Genomic DNA, 21254 nt, shown 5'->3' on the forward strand with positions numbered 1-21254 from the left:
AGAGATTGGCCAGTCTTAGAAACTCATGCGAGCGGAATCCTTCAGGCTGTGCTCTTTAGCGCTGCCCACTCTCACTCAGCACTGTTCGTCTGCGTATTGGACGTGGTCTGTCATTCTCACGGCTGGGGACTGTGCAGCTGTGGGAACATGCCACAGTTTATTTATCAGTCCAGCATTGGTGGGCATTTGCCTGGTTTCCAGTTTGGGACTGTTCTGAATATTTGAGTATTATGAGCATTTCTGTACATGCCTTCTGGTTGGTATAAGCATTCATTTCTGTTGGGTGTTTTCTCTGGACTAGAATTGCTGGGTCAGAAGTAGGTGTTTGTTTAGCTTCAGTGCATACTGCCAGTTTTTCAATGTTAAACCAACCTGTAAGGACTCTCCTTGATGCAGAGACCCCAGAGGCCAAGATAGGATCAGGGAGGAGCAGTGGGAGCAACACTGAAGCCGGGGACCCGAAGACGGCCCTGGGGAACAGCAGCGGTGGTGCTAGTGGGTGTAGACTGGAGGGTTGCTGGTGAGAGTGAGCAAGAGGGCCCCAGATGAGGACCTGCAGGTAGGAACCAGGTGAGCAGCTTTAGGGAGGGGGACGAGCAGGAGGAGACACCGTCTCAAGGAGTGGACATGAAGAGAGTTGCTGGCAGGAATGGGCCATAAGTCCAGGACCTCATCCTCAGCTCTGGAAGTTGAGAAACTCAGCAATACTCCTTCACCCAGGGGTCGGTGCGCGGCCCCTCCAGCAGGCCCCTCCCATCCTGCGACCCCGCCCTTCCTCAGGCCCCGCCCCTCACGTGGTCCGGCGCAGCGCGCAGGCGCACCCTCTGCACCTCCCTTCCTCGCCGCCGCAGCGCAGTGCGCAGGCGCGGCCTGGCAGCCGGCGAAGCTGCAGCATCCTCCGTGCGGGCGTGTCCCCGCGGCTTATCTTGCCCTCCTCCTCCTCGTCCTCCTCGGACTGCCGGCGCGATGGCGAAGCCGCTGACGGACGGCGAGAGACGGAAGCAGATCAGCGTGCGCGGGCTGGCGGGGCTGGGCGACGTGGCCGAGGTGCGGAAGAGCTTCAACCGGCACCTGCACTTTACGCTCGTCAAGGACCGCAACGTGGCCACGCGCCGCGACTACTACCTGGCGCTGGCGCACACGGTGCGAGACCACCTGGTGGGCCGCTGGATCCGCACGCAGCAGCACTACTACGAGCGCGACCCCAAGGTGAGGCTGCACTGGGGTGGGGAGAGACCCCCGGTGAGGAGGGACCTCCCCGCGAGATGGGGAGAGACCCCCCCCGAAGTGAGGATAGACCCACGGGTGAGGAGAGACCCCCTAAGATGGGGAGCGACACCCCGCCCCACCTCCACCCCCCCGGAGTTGAGGAGAGATCACCGGGTGAGACGGCCCCGCACACGGCGTCGCCTAACCCTCACTTCGCGTACTGGGCGGCCTGGAGCCCTGTGGTTGGGGCCTGCTGTCCGGGCGGGCAGAGATGGGGGGCGTCACTGGGAAGCCTGCTGAGGAGAAGGAGCCCGCAGTGATGGGCTCTGCCTTCCAGGCGCTCACACCTGCCTTGAAGAACTTCACTTAGCTTAAGGTTGGCCGACGTTAAGGAATTGTTTTCTTTTTACATTTTACACACATGTAGGTTTATGGTAGAAAAGTACAAAATACACGAGAGAAAATTTGTTCATCACCTCCGTTATTAACTGTGTTAAAATATAGGTGCATGTCCTTCTACATCTTTTCCTGTTCTTGAATATATATGCACACTTTTAAAAAGCATGTTGTATATACAATTTTGTGGCGCTTCTGTTTCATTCATCAACATTTGTGGCTTTTTCAACAGCTTTCCAAGTCAGTAAATATGATTCTCCAAAGTGGTAGTTTTCGGTTTGATGGGTATGGGCTTGGCCAGGCCCCTGCTACCAGTTTTGTTTGTTGGTTTTCGTTTTTTTCCTCTTGACCGTGGAAAGTTTTATCCTTTCTACTATACTAATGTAGAGTGAAAACTGGTGAGGAAAGGACACACTTGCAGGCCTGAAGCCAATTTGCAAAGATTTGATTTGCAGTGCACACCTGAGCACTGGGCAGTTGCTTTGTTGATAGTATTTTACAGTATTTTTGTAGGGCGTTAAGAAATGTTTAATAATTGCTAAGTCTGAGATTGGTTGCCTTTCCAAACTTATTCTGGGGCACTCTTTTTTCCTAAAAGAGAGGTGGTAAAAAGGACAGATTTGTTAGAATACCAACTAGGATCTTCATATTTAGTATGCAAGACAGTGAAGAATGGAGTGGCACCAAATGGCTGAAACAGGTTATTTCAACAAGGGCTTGGGATGACTTTGCCAGGGAAACTGGCCAACAGGCAGTGGCTCCCCCAGAATTCCCTGCTGATGGCAGAGCTCTGATTTGCAATATCATTGTTATTCATGTAGCAGGTGACATCTCTGACGGCATATTCAAGGGTATTTCCCTGCAGCTGGACCAGAACACACCGCAACACCGTGGGGTCCCATTAGAGTGTTTATTTATATTTAGATCCTGAAAAGGCTAGTGATGGGCTCAGGGATTACAGAAATAACCTTTCATGAACAGGATTAAATCCCTCTAACAAAACAGGTTTGCTCATCCTCACTGATTGCTATGGTGGCTATAGGTGTAAACCTTTCTCTTCTTTAAAGCCACACAGCCTGTAAATGGAAGGTTGTTTGCTTGTCCTGGATAGGAAGGTCATCTGAAAGTGGAAACTTGGAATTTGAGTGCTTCAGTCTGGCTAATTCGTGTTGAAAATAAGCTCATCATCTCCTTTTTCTGCAAAAGTTATATGTTTGCTCGTAAAGGACAAGAAACAAGCCCCAGGAGGATTAGAGCTGAGGGGACGTGGAAGGTCTCCCAATAATAATCCTGCAGAGCCACAGCTAAGAACGGCTTCAAGGATGTGAACCACTGCACTGCAGACTTAGGCAGGCTGACGATCTAAACAATAAGTTAAAGTGCTTGTATTTAATATTTTTATTTACTTTAAAACAGTTATGCAAGTCCTTGTGATTATTGGAGAAAAAATTAGAAAACACAGATAAGCCAAAAGGAAAAAATTAACTGTAATCTCACCATCTAGTGGTAACACTGTAAATGCTACAAACATCTTGCGTTCCACATCTTTTTTTCTGTGCAGGTAGAAACATTTGTTTTTATTACACAAACTAGTATAGTGCTATGCTGCACCTATTGTTTCATAACTCTCAAGCATTCTATTTTTGGTAATAGTAGAAACGGTTGAAGCTCAGTGCTCAGAGGAAGAGTTTTCAAGTAAGCTGCCTGACAAATCAGCAAGTCAAAAAATCTGGCTAAAATTAAGAAGTCTGCTCTTGGCAGGAGGCAGGCTTAGTTCTAAAGTCGGCTCCAGGCATCTCTGAAGTGATGGCAAGGTCAGGACTCCACTGCAAACTCAGGGACGGAAAAGAGCTGGGTGGTGAGGGATGGCTCACAGAAATCCAGGCTCCTCCTGGCTTTACCATTTGGCCTGTTTGACCCTTGGGCTTCGGTGGATTTCTTAACCTTTCTTGGTCTCAGTTTCTTCATCTTTAAAATAAGGAAGGTCAAGCTAGGTAATCCATCCCTGAGTACCTTGCCGTTCTAAAACATTACAGCTTTGTGTTTGCTGATAAAATGTTTCCACTTTATATTAACATTCCATCCAAAAAGAATTTGAGAATGCTTAAGCAAGATATGCTGCAAAGGTTTCAACTTCATAGAAGACCTCAAAGAGAAAGTTGGGGCAAGACAGTAAGGGTAGGAAAGTGGGTTAAGTTCAGATACATGGTCAGGAGACAAAATACAGATGTAAGTTCTGGCAACCAAAGCAAATTGCAGATCATGCCCAGTTATGGGAGTCATGGAATCTCTGCAGTAAATTCTAGAATGAGCAGATGCGAGAGTTCTTCCATGGGTCTTTAAAGGAGATGTTGTACGATGTAGACAGCTGGCCTGATTGCATCCTTGTAGTGGATGGACTGGCTCTTCCCCATGAGCTCTTGGCATAACCATAATGGTGGACTAAGGAAAGGAGCTCTACCACTGGGTCCAAACAGCTGTCCTAAATATTTCTAGTAAGGTAATCATGATGAATACAATTAATCTTATGGTTTGGCTGGATCTGGGAGTTAAAGGAAGATGATCTAGAGCAGTTTTTTGTTGCCTTGGCTGCACACAACCCCTACTTCTGAAATTTTGTTTGAATTAGGCAGGAGTGGGTCCAGCACTGGGATCTTTTTGACCCACTCAACTGTTCTGATGTGTTTGCCCTCATCTGTGTGAAGTTGACCTTGTATCCCATGGGCAAGCTTCCCTGATAGCAGAGAGCTCAGAGTTACTTTCTCTGGCCAGAAGCCGGGGAGGGGCAGATGTTTCATGTTGCTGATTACCCTGACAGCTTGCCAAATGGAAGGTAGGCTGAAGCCGTCATTTATGAGATTAGGAAGCTTTGGGTGTGTGCGTGATTTTTCTTAGAAGACAGTCTAGCCTCTGCTCCTGCAGGCTGTGATGGTTAATTTTGTGTGTCAACCTGGCTGGGCTATGGTGCCCAGATATTTGGTCAAATATTTTTCTGGTTGTTTGTGTGAAGGTGTTTTCTAGATGAGATTAACATTAAAGTCAGTGGATTTTGAGGAAAGTAGATTACCCTCTGTAATGTAGATGGGCCTCTAATCAGTTGAAGGCCTGAACAGAACAAAGACTGATACCCCCACCATACCCACCTCCCCTCTCTTCCTCTCCACATCCCTCCCCAGCCAGAAGGAATTTGCCGGCAGAAGGCCTTTGGACCCCAAATGCTGCTCCTTCTTGGGTCTTCAGCCTGCAGGCTCACCCCAGCAGATTTTGGTCTTGGACCCCCATGATTATGTGACCCAATTCCTTAAAATAAATCTCTGTGTATATATCCTGCTGATTCTGTTTTTCTGAGGAACACTGACTTACAGTGTTGTGTAAGTGGATGGCTTAGGCAGCCTTAGGCAGGTGCTGTGGATGGCTAACCCTTTGTATCTTTATGAAATATTGTAATCGATCTTATTTCTGCATCCTAGCCCTTTATAGATGATTTTTTAAATGTTTATTTTATGTGATTTCAGACTTTTACAAGTTGCAAGAATGATACAAAGAATTCCCATATGCTCTTTATCCGGATTCCCCAAACATGAAACATTTTTAACATGTTTGTTATGTCTTTCTCTCTGTATAACTACATTTTTTCTGTGAACCATTTGAAAGTAAGCTTTAGACTTGATACCCCTTTACCCCTGAAAACTCAAATGTGTAACTTGGAAAATCAAGGAGATTCCCTTATACAACAGGAGCATTTGGAAAAAACTCAGGGTGTTCACACCAACACGGTGTTGTCAACTGCAGACCTTAACCAGCTTTGTCAGCTGTGCTGCTGATAAGAAATACAAGGAAGAAAACTGAGAGCACTTTACACATCTTTCCAGATATACCTCCTTTTTTCCCACCCGCTAAACAGAGCAGGCTCTAACCCATATGGAAACCCACACATTTTAAGAGATGAAGCAGGTAAACAGCAGGCAGCAGATAGCTGGCTCTTTTCTGCCTTGTAGAGGATGGGGCTCTTAGGATATGGCGAAGGGAAGAGAAATGAACACAGAAATTTAGAAAGGTAATTGGACAACTGAAAAGTCTGGTTAAATTTCCTCGAAGATCAGGAACAAGACAAGGTTGCCCACTCTCACCACTATTATTCAACATAGTTTTGGAAGTTTTAGCCACAGCAGTCAGAGAAGAAAAAGAAATAAAAGGACTCCAAATTGGAAAAGAAGAAGTAAAACTGTCACTGTTTGCAGATGACATGATACTATACATAGAGAATCCTAAAGATGCTACCAGAAAACTACTAAAGCTAATCAATGAATTTGGTAGAGTAGCAGGATATAAAATTAACGCACAGAAATCTCTTGCATTCCTATACACTAATGATGAAAAATCTGAAATAGAAATTAAGGAAACACTACCATGTACCATTGCAACAAAAATATCTAGGAATAAACCTACCTAAGGAGACAAAAGACCTGTACGCAGAAAACTATAAGACACTGATGAAATAAATTAAAGATGATACAAACAGATGGAGAAATATACCATGTTCTTGGATTGGAAGAATCAACATTGTGAAAATGACTACATTACCCAAAGCAATCTACAGATTCAGTGCAATCCCTATCAAACTACCAATGGCATTTTTCACAGAACTAGAACAAAAAATTTCACCATTTGTATGGAAACACAAAAGACCCCAAATAGCCAAAGCAGTCTTGAGAAAGAAAAACGGAGCTGGAGGAATCAGTCTCCTGGACTTCAGACTATACTACAAAGCTACAGTAATCAAGACAGTATGGTACTGGCACAAAAACAGAAATATAGATCAATGGAACAGGATAGAAAGCCCAGAGATAAACCCATGCACATATGGTCACCTTATGTTTGATAAAGGAGGCAAGAGTATACAGTGGAGGAAAGACAGCCTCTTCAATAAGTGGTGCTGGGAAAACTGGACATCTACATGTAAAAGAATGAAATTAGAACACTTCTTAACACCATGCACAAAAATAAACTCAAAATGGATTAAAGACCTAAATGTAAGACCAGACACTATAAAACTCTTAGAGGAAAACATAGGCAGAACACTCTATGACATAAATCACAGCAAGATCCTTTTTGACCCACCTCCTAGAGTAATGGAAATAAAAACAAAAGTAAACAAATGGAACCTAATGAACTTAAAAGCTTTTGCACAGCAAAGGAAACCATAAACAAGATGAAAAGACAACTCTCAGGATGGGAGAAAATATTTGCAAATGAAGCAACTGACCAAGGATTAATCTCCAAAACATACAAGCAGCTTATTCAGCTCAATATCAAAAAAACAAAGAACACAATCAAAAAATGGGCAGAAGATCTAAATAGACATTTCTCCAAAGAAGATATACAGATTGCCAACAAACATATGAAAAGATGCTCAACATCACTAATCATTAGAGAAATGCAAATCAAAACTACAATGAGGTATCACCTCACACCAGTCAGAATGGCCATCATTAAAAAATCTACAGGGCTTCCCTGGTGGCGCAGTGGTTGAGAGTCCGCCTGCCGATGCAGGGGACACGGGTTCGTGCCCCGGTCCGGGAAGATCCCACATGCCGCGGAGCGGCTGGGCTCGTGAGCCATGGCCGCTGAGCCTGCGCGTCCGGAGCCTGTGCTCCGCAACGGGAGAGGCCACAACAGTGAGAGGCCCACGTACCACCAAAAAAAAAAAAAAAAAAAAAAATCTACAAACAATAAATGCTGGAGAGGGTGTGGAGAAAAGGGAACCCTCTTGCACTGTTGGTGGGAATGTAAATTGATACAGCCACTATGGAGAACAGTATGGAGGTTCCTTAAAAAACTAAAAATAGAACTACCATACGACCCAGCAATCCCACTACTGGGCATATACCCTGAGAAAACCATAATTCAGAAAGAGGCATGTACCACAGTGTTCATTGCAGCACTATTTACAATAGCCAGGACATGGAAGCAACCTAAGTGTCCATCGACAGATGAATAGATAAAGAAGATGTGGCACATATATGCAATGGAATATTACTCACCATGAAGAGAAATGAAATAGAGTTATTTGTAGAGACGTGGATGGACCTAGAGTCAGTCATACAGAGTGAAATAAGTCAGAAAGGGAAAAACAAATACTGTATGCTAACACATATATATGGAATCTAAAAAAAAAAAAAAGGTTCTGGTGAACCTAGGGGCAGGACAGGGATAAAGATGCAGACATAGAGAATGGACTTGAGGACACGGGGAGGGGGAGGGGTAAGCTGGGACAAAGTGAGAGAGCAACATTGACAATTGACATATATACACTACCAAATGTAAAATAGATAGCTAGTGGGAAGCAGCCGCATAGCACAGGGAGATCAGCTCAGTACTTTGCAACCACCTAGAGGGGTGGGATAAGGAGGGTGGGAGGGAGACGCAAGAGGGAGGGGATGTGGGGATATATGTATACGTATAGCTGATTCACTTTGTTATACAGCAGAAACTAACACAACATTTTAAAGCAATTATACTCCAATAAAGATGTTAAAAAGAAAAAAGTCTGGTTAACAATGCCTTCAACAGGATCTTCTGGAATAGGAATTATATGTAATTTCAGTTTTAGCTGAGTGTCTTTTCTCAGCCTTGAAACACCATTGTTTTTTTAAAGGTGAAAGTAGCTCTGTTATGACACTGAGTCCCAAGTGTAGTTTGACGTGGTCCAGATCACTTACTGTAAACTGATTAGGCTCTGGCTATCTGTCAGGGACAAGGTGGCCTCCATGATTATCTGGCTCTGGGATGGGGTGAGTAGACGCTTTGTAGAGCTTAATGGCACATAAGGTGGGAGGCACAGGACTGTGACACTGACATCATGTAACACAAAGTGAATTTGTTTCCTGTAGAACTAAGCGATCTCTGAGTGTAAAATCCCTGTAGATTTTACAGGGATAAAATACTGTAATTTTATCATATTTTACATTTTCCAAGTTGACTTTGCGCAAACAGACCTGTGTTCTACTCCTAGGTACCAGTACCTAAAATATAAGAAACGACATTCGTGGTCCACGTTGAGACACAACCCACCAGTTAGGGGAAGCCAAGGTTTCTCGGCACTTGGCTCTGAAAGAAAGTACGAGTGTGACTTCATAGGTTGGGCCTTAAGAGGTGTGGTAGATAACGCTTGGCATCCTCACACAAGCACTGTAGTGGTTTTATAAAGCTGTCTCCTCCAAAAAGCCCCTCAGACGCAGTGGCGTGTACACGGGGACATGCTCAGTGAGGACAGGGGTGGAAGGGCCCCTCCTCCTAGCAGCCCTCCTCTCGCTGAGCCGGGCAGGGCGGCAGGCTGGAGGTGACCTCAGTGCCTTTGTAGAGGCTGGGGGGCCCAGCGGAGCTGAATTCTGTGTTGGGTCAGTGGTCAGTGTCCCTGTGTCATGTCAGGGCCAGCTCTGGCTGGAGGGAGCCACTCTGTGCTGCGAGAGGGCAGCTCGTGGGTTAAGACGCCGCTGCGGCACCGACAGAATCTGATAGACAAGAGGAGTGAGGCTGCGTGTTCCTGGCGCAGGCGGACACCTTCCTGGCCAGATCTGCCTGTAGAATCAGGTTCTTGCTGGTGGTGAAGTCGATTGCCCCAGTCTATGCTTCAATGCCCTGAGTGTTGAAAGTTATTTCTTTCCTTTTCCTGCAGAGTGTTCAGACCCTTCTGTTAAACAAGGACTCTAAACACACTTTTAGGAGAGGGGAAAGAAATTGGAGGTCTCTGAAAGTCCAGTTGTATGTATTAATCTCGGTTGTATAGAGAGCAAAATGAGGCTCTACCTATTGACATTAAACTCCATTTTCACAGAGTTCATTAACTCCTAAGATTCTTTAGGAGAGTAATATGTTGTATAATGTTTGTGTTGATCATATTTTCATCTTTGTCAAAGAGCTTTGTTTATGCTTTTCTGTGATGTTACTTGTTGGTGTGGGCTTTGCATGTAATAAATAAACTCAATTTATAAAAAACTTAAGGCTGCTTCTAGGCCATTTAACACTTGTTACAGCCATATTGCAAAGAAGGGACTCTGCAAGAAAGATCAGTGACCTAGTTCAGGCCTGCAGACGGCCCCCCAGAGCTGTGTGGCAAGATTAAGGGGTCCCTGCTGTTCTCAGGCTCAAGCAGGTGAACATCTGGTTCTCTATTGGCACCGCTGAGCCGGGAGGCCCTGTCCAAGGTTGCACAGATGGCGCCGGGGAGGCTGGAGGGGCTGGAGAGGTAGGAAGGGCCTGGGCCGGGCCTGCGATGGCCTTGGCCATCAAGCGGCAGAGTTTGCGCCTGGCAAGGAGCTGGCCCTTTGAAGGTGGTTTTTTTCCAGAATTGTCACCCTGTTCTTTAGGTTCCACACCCCTCCCTGAAAATCTGGCCAGGTGAGGGGACAAGCATTGCTGAGTCCCAGGTAGGCATGGTGCTATCAGAGACATAAAGTGACCAGGTCGCCCCACTGGCCGCTGCAGGAGCCGGGATGGGACCCAGTCCGTGTGGTTCAAAATCTGTGCATGTCATTGGCCGGCTTCTCAAGCGCCTTCTTCAGTTTGATGGTTTCACGCTGAACCATCTTAAGGAAACTGGGGAAAACAAAATCAACATATGTGAGGAAACAATAAAAGTTCTCAAGTCACACAGACAAAAACAGCAACAGAAAACAAGGCACAAACCCTGAGTCCAGAGCTCCAGCAGGCACAGTCTGCAGCGGTGCCTGGCACAGAGCTGACCGTGGTCGGCCCTTTCTGAGTGGGCAGTGCTGGGGGGACCCTGCATGCCATGCTGCTCCTGCTGCCCTCTTGTTCAGGATGCCGCAGGAGGCTGCCCAGGCAGGTTTACAGAACTAAATACACAGCTGAACCCTGGACACCCATGTTGAACTTGGGAGGAAAATGAAAGAGATCCAGAGGCTTTAAGACTGGGCCCAACATTTTATCCCTCAGCACCCATCTCTTAGAAAAAGAGATAATCAAGCTATTTTCATAGTGCTAGTTAAAAGTTGGAAACTTTAGCAGAAAGATCGAACTACAACTTTTAAAATACATATTTATAGTTAAAGGCAAAATAAAAACATCTTGATCATATCCCTGACCTGCCAACCTTTTTTCTTTTAATATTATTTATTTGTTTCTGGCAGTGTTGGGTCTTAGTTGCGGCACTCGGGATCTCTCAGTGTGGCGCGCAGACTTCTCTCTAGTTGTGGTGCGCAGGTTCCAGAGTGCGTGGGCTCAGTAGTTGCAGTGCATGGGCTTAGTTGCCCCGTAGCATGTGGGATCTTAGTTCCCTGACCAGGGATCAAACCTGCGTCTCCTGCATTGGAAGGCGGATTCTTTTTTTTTTTAATAAATTAATTTATTTTTGGCTGCTTTGGGTCTTTGTTGCTGCTCATGGGCTTTCTCTAGTTGCAACGAGCGGGCTTCTCATTGCAGTGGCTTCTCTTGTTGCGGAGCACAGGCTCTAGGTATGCCGTCTTCAGTAGTTGTGGCTCATGGGCTCAGTAGATGTGGCTCTCAGGCTCTAGAGCACAGCCTCCGTAGTTGTGGCATACGGGCTTAGTTGCTCTGCGGCATGTGGGATCTTCCTGGACCAGGGCTGGAACCCGTGTTTCCTGCATTGGCAGGTGGATTCTTTTTTTTTTTAATTATTTTTAAAGGTTTTTAAAAAAAGTTTATTTATTTATTTATTTATTTATTTTTGGCTGCATTGGGTCTTCGTTGCTATGCGCGGGCTTTCTCTAGCTGTGGCGAACGGGGGCTACTCTTCATTGCGATACGTGGGCTTCTCATTGTGGTAGCTTCTCTTATTGCAGAGCATGGGCTCTAGGCGTGCGGGCTTCAGTAGTTATGGCATAAGGGCTCAGTAGTTGTGGCTCACAGCACAGGCTCAGTAGTTGTGGCGCACGGGCTTAGTTGCTCTGTGGCATGTGGGGTCTTCCTGGACCAGGGCTCGAACCCTTGTCCCTGCATTGGCAGGTGGATTCCTAACCACTGCACCACCAGGGAAGTCCTGGAAGGTGGATTCTTAACCACTGGACCACCAGGGAAGTCCCTTGCCAACTTTTTTTTTTTTTTAAATATAAATCTGATCCTTTCATTCTTTCTTTATTCATTTTTGACTGTGTTGGGTCCTTGTTTCTGCTCGCGGGCTTTCTCTAGTTGCGGTGAGTGGGGGCCACTCCTCATCGCGGTGCACGGGCATCTCACTGTCGCGGCCTCTCTCGTTGTGGAGCACAGGCTGCAGATGCGCAGGCTCAGTAGTTGTGGCTCACGGGCTTTGTTGCTCCACGCCCTGCCAACTTTTTATAAAACCTCTTGGGAGAACCCCATAAATAGGCATGGCCTTCATGTGTGCCTAGAAGAAGGGAATGGCTGCTCAAAACATTCACTCACTCTCTCGGACAGCTGGGTGTTGTCGTCTCAGTGTGTTTTCACATTGATTACTAAGCCCCATCTAGAGGGAGGTGTGGTACCGTGCTTTGGGAACCCCATATAATAATAAATCAGTTCAAGTATAGAGTAAATAGTGTCCAGGACAGTGAAAAGTCAGGAGGAAGCAATGGGCCGTGAGCAGCAGGGGCAGCGGTGGTGAGGCAGAGGGCAGCTCTGCAGAATCACTCATTACACTGCGACGTGTTTGTGATTTCAAGGACACTGGAACTTTTCTTGTACGTAAGCATGTTCTTTCAATTTCAATTAAATCATGTAGATTTAATATATATGTAAAGTTTTCTGACATTACATATTGAAAAGTTTTTAACATTTTATTCATTTTCTCTCTTCAGGAACACTGATTATGCAGATGTTGAGTATTCTTTGTCGCTCGCATGGGTATTTTTCTCCCCAGTCCTCTTCATGCTTTTCCCCCACTTTGCTACTTTTCCAGCCAGCTTTTTGTTTTCAGCTGTGCCGCTGTTCTGCATTCAATGCTGCCTCCATTTCTGTGGTGGTTTTATCTCTTATTTATTTTACTTCTTTCCCGTGCTTGGTTGAGTCCCTTTGTTACCTTATCGGTGTTTCTTGATGTCTTAGATGGGTCTGTGTTTATCGATTTCATGTGGGCCTTGGTAAATGTTGGGTGTTCTTTGTCGTATTTCCTGTCTGTTCTGTTTTTCTTCTCAGGGTGTAGACCCTGAGCTCCATCTCTGAGTGGAGGGGATTCTTCCTGAGCCAGTTGCTTGCAGCTGGATGATGGGGCAGGGCCTGCTGTGTGCAGCATGGAGGGAGCAGCCCCTCCTGGTTCCCAGTTTTGTGGTGTGTGTGTGTGTGTGTGTGCACGTGTGCATGCGCACACAGGTGTGAGCGAGTGTGTGCCGTGGGTGTGAATGCATGTACACGTGTGGGTGTAGACATGTGTGCACGCATGTGAGTGTAAAGTGCTTTGTCCCTTCATCGGCCTCAGAAGGCAGAGACCAGCAGTGGACAGTCACCCTCATCCGTCTCCTGCAGCTTGGTGGTGAAGTGTTACAAGGGCCAGTTTCTGGCTGAGTTCTGCCTCCCTCAGTTTCCACCTCTGTTTTCCTAGGGTCAGTGAGTTTTAGGGAGAAGTGGGTAGAGACATTTTTATCCTACCACCTTTACAAGTGGAAGTATTCTATCTTACATACAATATTTATTGAGATAAAATTCAGATACCATACAATTTACCCATTTAAAGTATACAGTTTATTCAGTGGTTTTGATATATTCAGAGTTTTGTGCAACCATTGTGCAACCATCACCACCGTCAGTTTTATAACATTTTCGTTACCCCAGAAAGAAACCCCAAGCTTTTTAACTGCTACCCACCCTAAACTCCCTGTCCGCCTGTCTTAGGCAATTACTAATCTACTTTTTGTTCCTGTAGATTTACCTATATTCCATATAAATGGAATCATACAATATGTGGTCTTCTGTGACTGGCTTCTTTCATTTAGCATAATGTTTTCTAGGTTCATTCTCATTGTAGCTTTATCAGTACTTGATTCCTTTTTATGGCCGAATAATATTCCACTGTATGGATCTATCACATTTTATTTATCCATTCATAAGTTGGTGGACATCTGAGTTGTTTTCACCTTTTGACTATTAAATACAAGTCTTTTAGTGGACACAGGATTTCATTTCTTTTGGATATATGTCTAGGAGTGGAATTGCTGGGCCAAATGGTAAACTGTTTAACTTTTGAGGACCTGCCAGACTGGTTTCCAGAGTAGCTGTACCGTCTTACATTCTCATCAGCTAGTTTTCAGATCCTTGCTAACCATTTGTTATTATCTGATGGCTTATTAATCATAGTTGTACTAGTGGATGTGAAGTGGCATCTCATTGTGCTTTTGATTTGCATTTCCCTTATGATTCATGATGTTAGTCATCTTTTCATGTGCTTATCGGCAATTTGTATTTCCTTTGTAGAAATGTCTGTGCAGATCCTTTGCCCAACCTACCACTGGGCTGTCATTTTATTATTGAATTGTATATATATATATATTCCTGATACAGATCTCTTACCAGCTATGTGATTTGCATATATTTTCTCCAAGAAGAACAGAGCTGGAGGTATCATGCTGTGACTACAGTCACAAAGCTACAAAGCTACAGTCATCAAAACAGTATGATACTGCAACCTAAATGTCCACTGACTAATGAACGGGTAAAGAAGATGTGGCCCATATATACAATGGAATATTACTCAGCCATAAAAAAGAATGAAATAATACTATTTGCAGCAACATGGGTGGATGTAGAGATTATCATACTAAGTAAAGTAGGTCAGACAGAGAAAGACAAATATCATACGATATCGCTTATATGTGGAATCTAAAAAAAAATGATACAAATGAACTTATTTACAAAAAGGAAACAGACTCACAAACATAGAAAACACACTTATGGTTAACAAAGGAGTAAGGGGGGTGGGGGAGGGATAAGTTAGGAGTTTGAGATTAACATATACATACTACTACATATAAAATAGATAATCAACAGGGACCTACTGTATAGCACAGGAAACTCTACTGAATATCTGTAATAACCTATAAGGGAAAAGAAACTGAAAAAGAATATATATATGTATAACTGAATCACCCTGAAACTAACACAACATTGTAAACCAACTATACTCCAATAAAAAAACAAAAACAAACAAACTAACAAAAACCAGTATGGTACTGGCGCAAAAACAGACACATAGATCAGTGGAACAGAATAGAGAGCCCAGAAGTAAACACACCCACTTAACGGGCAGTTAATCTAGGACATAGGAGGCAACAATATGCAATGGGGAAAAGACAGTCTCTTCAACAAGTGGTGCTGGGAAAACTGGGCAGCTACATGTAGAAGAATGAAATTAGATCATTCCCTCACACCATATACAAAAATAAACTCAAAATGGATTAATGACCTAACTGTAAGACCAGATACTATAAAACTCCTAGAAGAAAACATAGGCAGAACACTCTTTGACATAAATTTTAGCAGTTTTTTTTTTTATCTTAAGGCGAAGGAAACAAAATAAAAAATAAACAAATGGGACCTAATTTAAACTTAGAAGTTGTTTTTGCACAGCAAAGGAAACCACTGACAAAACGAAAGACAAGACCTACTGAATGGGAGAAAATATTTGCAAATGATACGACCAATAAGGGGTTAATATCCAAAATATATAAACAGCTCATACAACTCAATATCAAAAAAAAAAACTGATTGGAAAATGGGCAAAAGACCTGAAGAATCATTTTTCCAAAGAAGACATACAAATGGCCAACAGGCACATGAAAAAATGCTCAAAATCACTAATCATCAGAGAAATGCAAATCAAAACCACAATGAGATGTCACCTCATACCTGTCAGAATGGCCATCATCAGAAAGACCATAAATAACAAATGTTGGCAGGAATATGGAAAAGAGGGAACCCTCCTACACTGGGAACGTAAATTGGTGCAACCACTATGGAAAACAGTATGGAGGTTTGTTAAAAAACTCAAAAGTGTAACTGCCTTATGACCCAGCAATTCCACTCCTGGGTATATATTCGAAGAAAATGAAAAAACTAATTTGAAAAGATATTTTCACTGTTTACAATAGCCAAGATATGGAAGCAACCTAAGTGACCATCAACAGATGAATGGATAAAGAAGATGTGGTCAATATACACAGTGGAATACTACTCATAAAACAATATACATCCGAAGAAAATGAAAACACTAGTTCAAAAGTATGCACCCCATGTTCACAGCAGCACCTAAGTGTCCGTCAATAGATGAATGGATAAAGAAGATGTGATATGTATATCACAGTGGCATATTACTCAGCCATAACAAGAAGAATGGATAGACTTGGAGGTATTATATGCTAAGTGAAACAAGTCAGACAGAGAAAGACAGATACTGTATGTTATCACTTATATGTGGAATCTGAAAAATAAAATGAATGAATATAACCAAACAGAAATAGGCTTGAATATACAGAGAACTAACGTGGTTACCAATGGGAAGAGGGGAGGGGCAAGATAGGGGTAGGGGATTAAGAGGTACGAACCCCTATGTATAAAATAAATAAGCTACAAGGATATATTGTACAGCACAGGGAAATATATATATATATATATTTTTTTGCGGTATGTGGGCCTCTCACTGTTGTGGCCTCTCCTGTTGCGGAACATAGGCTCCGGACACGCAGGCTCAACGGCCATGGCTCACGGGCCTTAGCCGCTCCGCGGCATGTGGGATCTTCTCGGACCGGAGCACGTGTCCCCTGCATCGGCAGGCGGACTCTCAACCACTGCGCCACCAGGGAAGCCCAGGGAAATATTTTATAATCACTTTAAATGGAGTATAATCTATCAAAATTGTGAATCATTATGTTGTACACCTAAAACTAATATAATATTGTAAATCAACTATACTTCAATTAAAAACCATTTCCCCCTTTTTGTGGGTTGTCTTTTTTACTTTCTTAATTGTATCAAATGTTTTAAATGTTGATGAAGTCCAGTTTATCTGTTTTTTTCACTTGTGCTTTTGATGTCATGTCAGAAGAAACCATTGCCTAATCCAAGGTCACAAAGAGTTACCCCTGTGTTTTCTCCTAAGAGTTTTATCGTTTTGCCCTTACATTTATGTTCTTGATCCATTTTGAATTAATTTTTTGCATATGGTATGAAAGAGGAGTCCAACTTTATTCGTTTGCTTCTGGATATCCAGTTGTCCTAGCACCATTTGTTGAAAAGACTGTTCTTCCCCACAGAATTATCTGGGCACTCCTGTTGGAAATCAGTTGACCATAAATGTGAGGGTTTATTCTGGACTCTCTGTGCTATTCCATTGCTCTGTGTGTCCTTCTTTATGCCAGTGTAGTCTCACTGACAGTAGTTCCGTAGTAAGGTTTGAGACTTGTGTGAGTCCTCCACTTCTGTTTTCTTTTTCAAGCTTGTTTTGACTATTCCAGATCCCTTGCATTTCCATCTGAATGCTAGCATCAGCTTGTCACTCTGCAAGGAAGCCAGCTGGAATGTTGACAGGGATTGTGTTGAATGTGTAGATCATTTTGGGATTATTGCCATCTTCACGGCATTAGGCCTTCCAATCCATTGACATGGGATGTCTCTCCGTGTACATAGGTCCCCTGTCTGTGTGTTTTGCAAGTTGGGAGCCTCTTTCTACCTGGCCCATCCTTTCAGGCTGCTTCTTGGTTCTGAGGAGAGTAGGTTAAGAACAACTACAGTGAAGTGTGAAGTGATGGTGTGAATGCTGCTGGAAAAACCCAAAGGGCAGCACCACTAAAACGGCTGTTGGCTGGCAGATGGTCACCAGGTTTGCTCAGATGTTTCTGGTCAGCTGCTGGTCAGAATTCTAAACAAGGTATAAGAAAGCGCCTTCAGCGTGTCTCTGCCCACATGGTAGGTTCCGAAGCTGCTGGTGCGGGGCTCAGCAGGTCGTCCTCTGCAGGTGTCTCCGTGAAGTGCACAGGCCCCAGCAGCCCTCTCGCCACCCGAGGAGAAGGAATCCAGGCCTTTCTTCTCCCTGCATTCTGCAGCCCATAGGGAAATAGATTTTTTAGATTGCATATTTTGGAAATTTTATAGGAAAGGTAAAACCGTAGCGCAGCCAGCACTCTCCCCTGGATTCACACCTGAGACCGAGACGTGCTCTCTCATCATCGTGCACGTGCACAGCTCACAGACACACACCTTTTCAAGGCCTGGTTTTGCTCTTTTACGTTTTACTTAGAGGCAATATTAGGTTGACAGAGGGTTGCAAATAGAGTGTAGCATGCCCACGTGCCCTTCACGGCTGCCCGCAATGGTAACATCCTGAGTGACCACAGCACAGGTATCAAAACTAAGAAGTTAGTGCTGGCTCAGCACTTCCTGTCAGTTCTTCCTCTGATGGCCTTTCTCTGTCCCGGACCTAATCCAGGGTCCTCAGGGCATTTAGTCGTCCTATTTCCTTAATCTTCTATCTGCAGTGGTTGTTGGTCTTTCCTTGTCCTCTGTGATCTTGACAGATCTGACGGATGCTGGTCAGGCAGTTCCACAGATGTCCCTAACTTTGGGTCTGACCGATGCTTCTCACCGTCAGTCTGGGGTTGGGAGTTTTGGAAAGAAAACCGTGGAGGCGAGGTCCCCTTCTCATGACAGCATATCACCCGACCTGTTACTGGGGAATTTAACCTTGATCATGTGGGGAAGGTATCGTCACAATCCAAAATTGTGAATTTGCAGTTTTCCCTTTCCAGACTATTTGTCGGAAGGGAGTTGCCATGACCAGCCCACCCTCAGCGGGAGGGGGTTGAGTACCACACCACCTCCTGGAGTGAAGGCTATCAGAGAATTGGGGGGCATCTGCTAAAACCACCACGGCGATTAAGATTATGTGGGGGGAGACACTTGGAGGGCTGTGCAGAATATCCAGTCAGTCCCTAGAGCCACGGTGGTCACCTGCGCAGCTGTTCCTGTGCTGTTCTCATGGTGGTTTTCCATTCCTCCCCTTCCTTCTGCGTTTATTAATCAGAATTCTTCTGTAGGGAAGCGTTTTTCCCTTCTCTCATCAAGGCCTTACTCTTTTTTTTTTTTTTTTTTTTGAGCATTCTAGTTTTATTTTATTTTATTCTTTTAGCCGTGCTGTGCGGCATGAGGGATCCCAACCAAGGACCGAATCCGTGCCCCCTGCATTGGGAGCGTGGAGCCTTAACCACTGGACCTCCAGGGAAGTCCCAAGGCCTTACCCTTGACAGCTGGAGGCAGCATGGAGCCCTGTATGAGAGCAGGACTCTGCGGGCCAGATCTCAGCTCTGCCACCGCCTCCCGTGGCCCATTGGGTGGTCGTGTGGGCAGGTGGCACCAGGCGCGGGAAGTGTTGAACCCTGCGTGGCCCCCAGCGAGTGTTGGTGGTCGTCACCTCGTTTACATGGAGGTTTACCTCTCAGTCCCCCAAAGCCAGCAAACAGTCAGCAGGTGGAAGTAGACGTGCCCATCCGTCTATCCCATTGTGTTGACCGTGCCGTTTGCACTGAATACTTAGTGCAGGTATCAGAAGCTGTTCATCCTGCAGGGCTGCTTCACCCCGTGTGAGCGATGCGGTCTCCTCCTCGAGGGCGTGGCTGGGAAGAGGCCCCGCCAAGCTCAGACCTGGCTCTGTCTGTCCTGGGAGTCTGTTCCCCACGACTGCCCCTCCCTGCCTCCCTACCTCAGGCAGTGGTTCGTTTCCATCCCCTTGGGGACTCCAGAAGGGCAGTGAACAGACTACTTTCGAAGGGCCCCCACTACGGGGCTGCCCCTGGAAAGCTGAGGTTGGCCAAGGCTGAAGGGAGTGAGCCCATTTTAGGGATGTGCAGGTAAGTGCAGGGTTGACTGAGCGAAGCCCCTAAGAAGGTCTTCTCGGCACCGGACTCTTCTCGTGTGTGGGGTGGAATGCACAGTCTAAGATGCTTCCTTTTGCTTCCTCAGCGCATCTACTATCTTTCCCTGGAGTTCTACATGGGCCGCACACTACAGAACACGATGGTGAACCTGGGCCTTCAGAACGCCTGTGACGAAGCCATCTATCAGGTATGGGTCCTTGGGGACAGGATGCTAGGTGGCCTCTCGTGGGCACTGAGTCTTAATCCAGGCCCTGCAGAAGTGAGCGCTGCCATCTGGGACGGGAGAAATGGCTCGGGCGTCGGGGAGAATGGGTTGGTGGGCGACACTCCTGCTCAAGGGGAGAAAGCACAAGTGGATGGGAGCTAATGCATTGGAGGGCGAGGACTGGGTGCGTCGTGATGCCAAGGCTTGACGCTTCTAGACCTTTGCACTCCGTACCCCAACCCCAGGCGGGTTTACCACGTGGCAGAAATGGCTGGTATCATCCCATTTCTCTCCACTTTATTGAGCCAGTGACCCACCGCCAGCTCCCCTCCCCCCCCACCAAGACACTGGTCCTGCCGTCTAGTTATAAAATTGCCCTTTCTCCCCTACTCAGAGTAAACACTGCCTGTGCCTGAGCTTCGTCTTTGACAGCTGTTCACTCAGAGGCCTCCCCCTTTCACGGTTGATTTGCAGTTTTAGGGCAGAGCTGGAATAGGCCGTGTCTGTTTACTGTGTGTGTACCCCCTCTGTGGACACTGTCTCCCTCCCGCACCGGACGCTCAGTGTAGGATTTCTAGAGTGTGAATGGGCAGCACCCCTGCCCTTTGCACGTATGTGGAAGGGTCCTCACCAGAGTCGTTCCTTCCCCCAGCACCTGCCCCTGCCTTTGCTTTTGTTTGGTTTTGGTGTTGGGGTGGGAGGTGCTCTGGGGGCTTTGTTGGAAGCAGCGTGGTGTGAGCCTCCTGTGGCTGTCAGGCCCTGACATCACAGGGGCTCCTGTCTCCCCTCCAGGACTTAGGGGAGCCAAGCATCTGGGACAAGTAGTTTCAGTTGGCACAATAAAAACTTGGAAAAAAAATTGACTCCCCCAAATAGGAACCTTAGGCTCACAGTTATCTAAAAAGATGGCGGTTATCCTCCCAGGTCATTTGAGTTTCATTTACTGACTGTGAATGTTAGAACATGTCTGTAAGGACCACAGAACAGTGGAGTTTACAGTCGTATAAAGCATTTCAGTTTTTGAAACATTTTCTCTGTATATTTCTTACAGGTAGTAAATATTTTAGGGAATGTTTATACCATAAATATGCATTATCTGTTTATAATGTTTTTAAAATATTTACTTAAAGTGGTTGTTTATTATTCCTGAAGCCATTTTTTTTTTTGGCCGCACTGCAGGCTTGTGGGATCTTAGTTCCCCGACCAAGGATTGAACCCTGGCTCTTGGCAAGGAGATCACAGAGTCTTAACCACTGGACCACCAGGGAATTCCCTGTTTATAATTTTCACTACACAAATAAGATGTTAATTATAGAAACTTAGAAAATACAAGGAGGCATATATCTTTCTAAACATTGTACTTTTTTTTCCCTAAAAATGGTATTTCACTTGCCATTTAGCTTTTAATTAAGCTTGTGTTTGAAAAGTTTCCATGATGACAGAACTTGAGCATCTTCAGGCACACGTTTGCCTGGCCTTCCTTCCAGGCACAAGGCGGGTACCAGACGCCGTGGGTGGGACTGTCAGTGATGCAGGGCTGGAGGCCTCCTCCCTCCAGGCTCCCCAGTTACAGTGCAGTGTCAGAAATA

General features: G+C 45.4%; 1 protein-coding gene across 2 annotated transcripts in view; it reads left to right on the forward strand.

Moving 5' to 3' along the window:
- The first annotated feature begins 922 nt into the window (after nt 1-922).
- The window catches only part of PYGB (glycogen phosphorylase B), a 51963-nt gene continuing 31631 nt past the window's right edge, over nt 923-21254 (forward strand). Inside the window, exons 1-2 of one of the 2 annotated variants that reach the window (XM_082857990.1) lie at nt 923-1209; nt 19546-19647. In XM_082857990.1, the coding sequence (XP_082714116.1) occupies nt 967-1209; nt 19546-19647 (345 nt within the window). In that variant the 5' untranslated portion in view covers nt 923-966. The remainder of the gene's footprint in view (nt 1210-19545; nt 19648-21254) is intronic. The other variant, XM_082857991.1, reaches the window with a different exon arrangement.

This window comes from Leucopleurus acutus (assembly GCF_964270905.1).
Source record: "Leucopleurus acutus genome assembly, chromosome: 16".
NCBI lineage: Eukaryota > Metazoa > Chordata > Mammalia > Artiodactyla > Delphinidae > Leucopleurus > Leucopleurus acutus.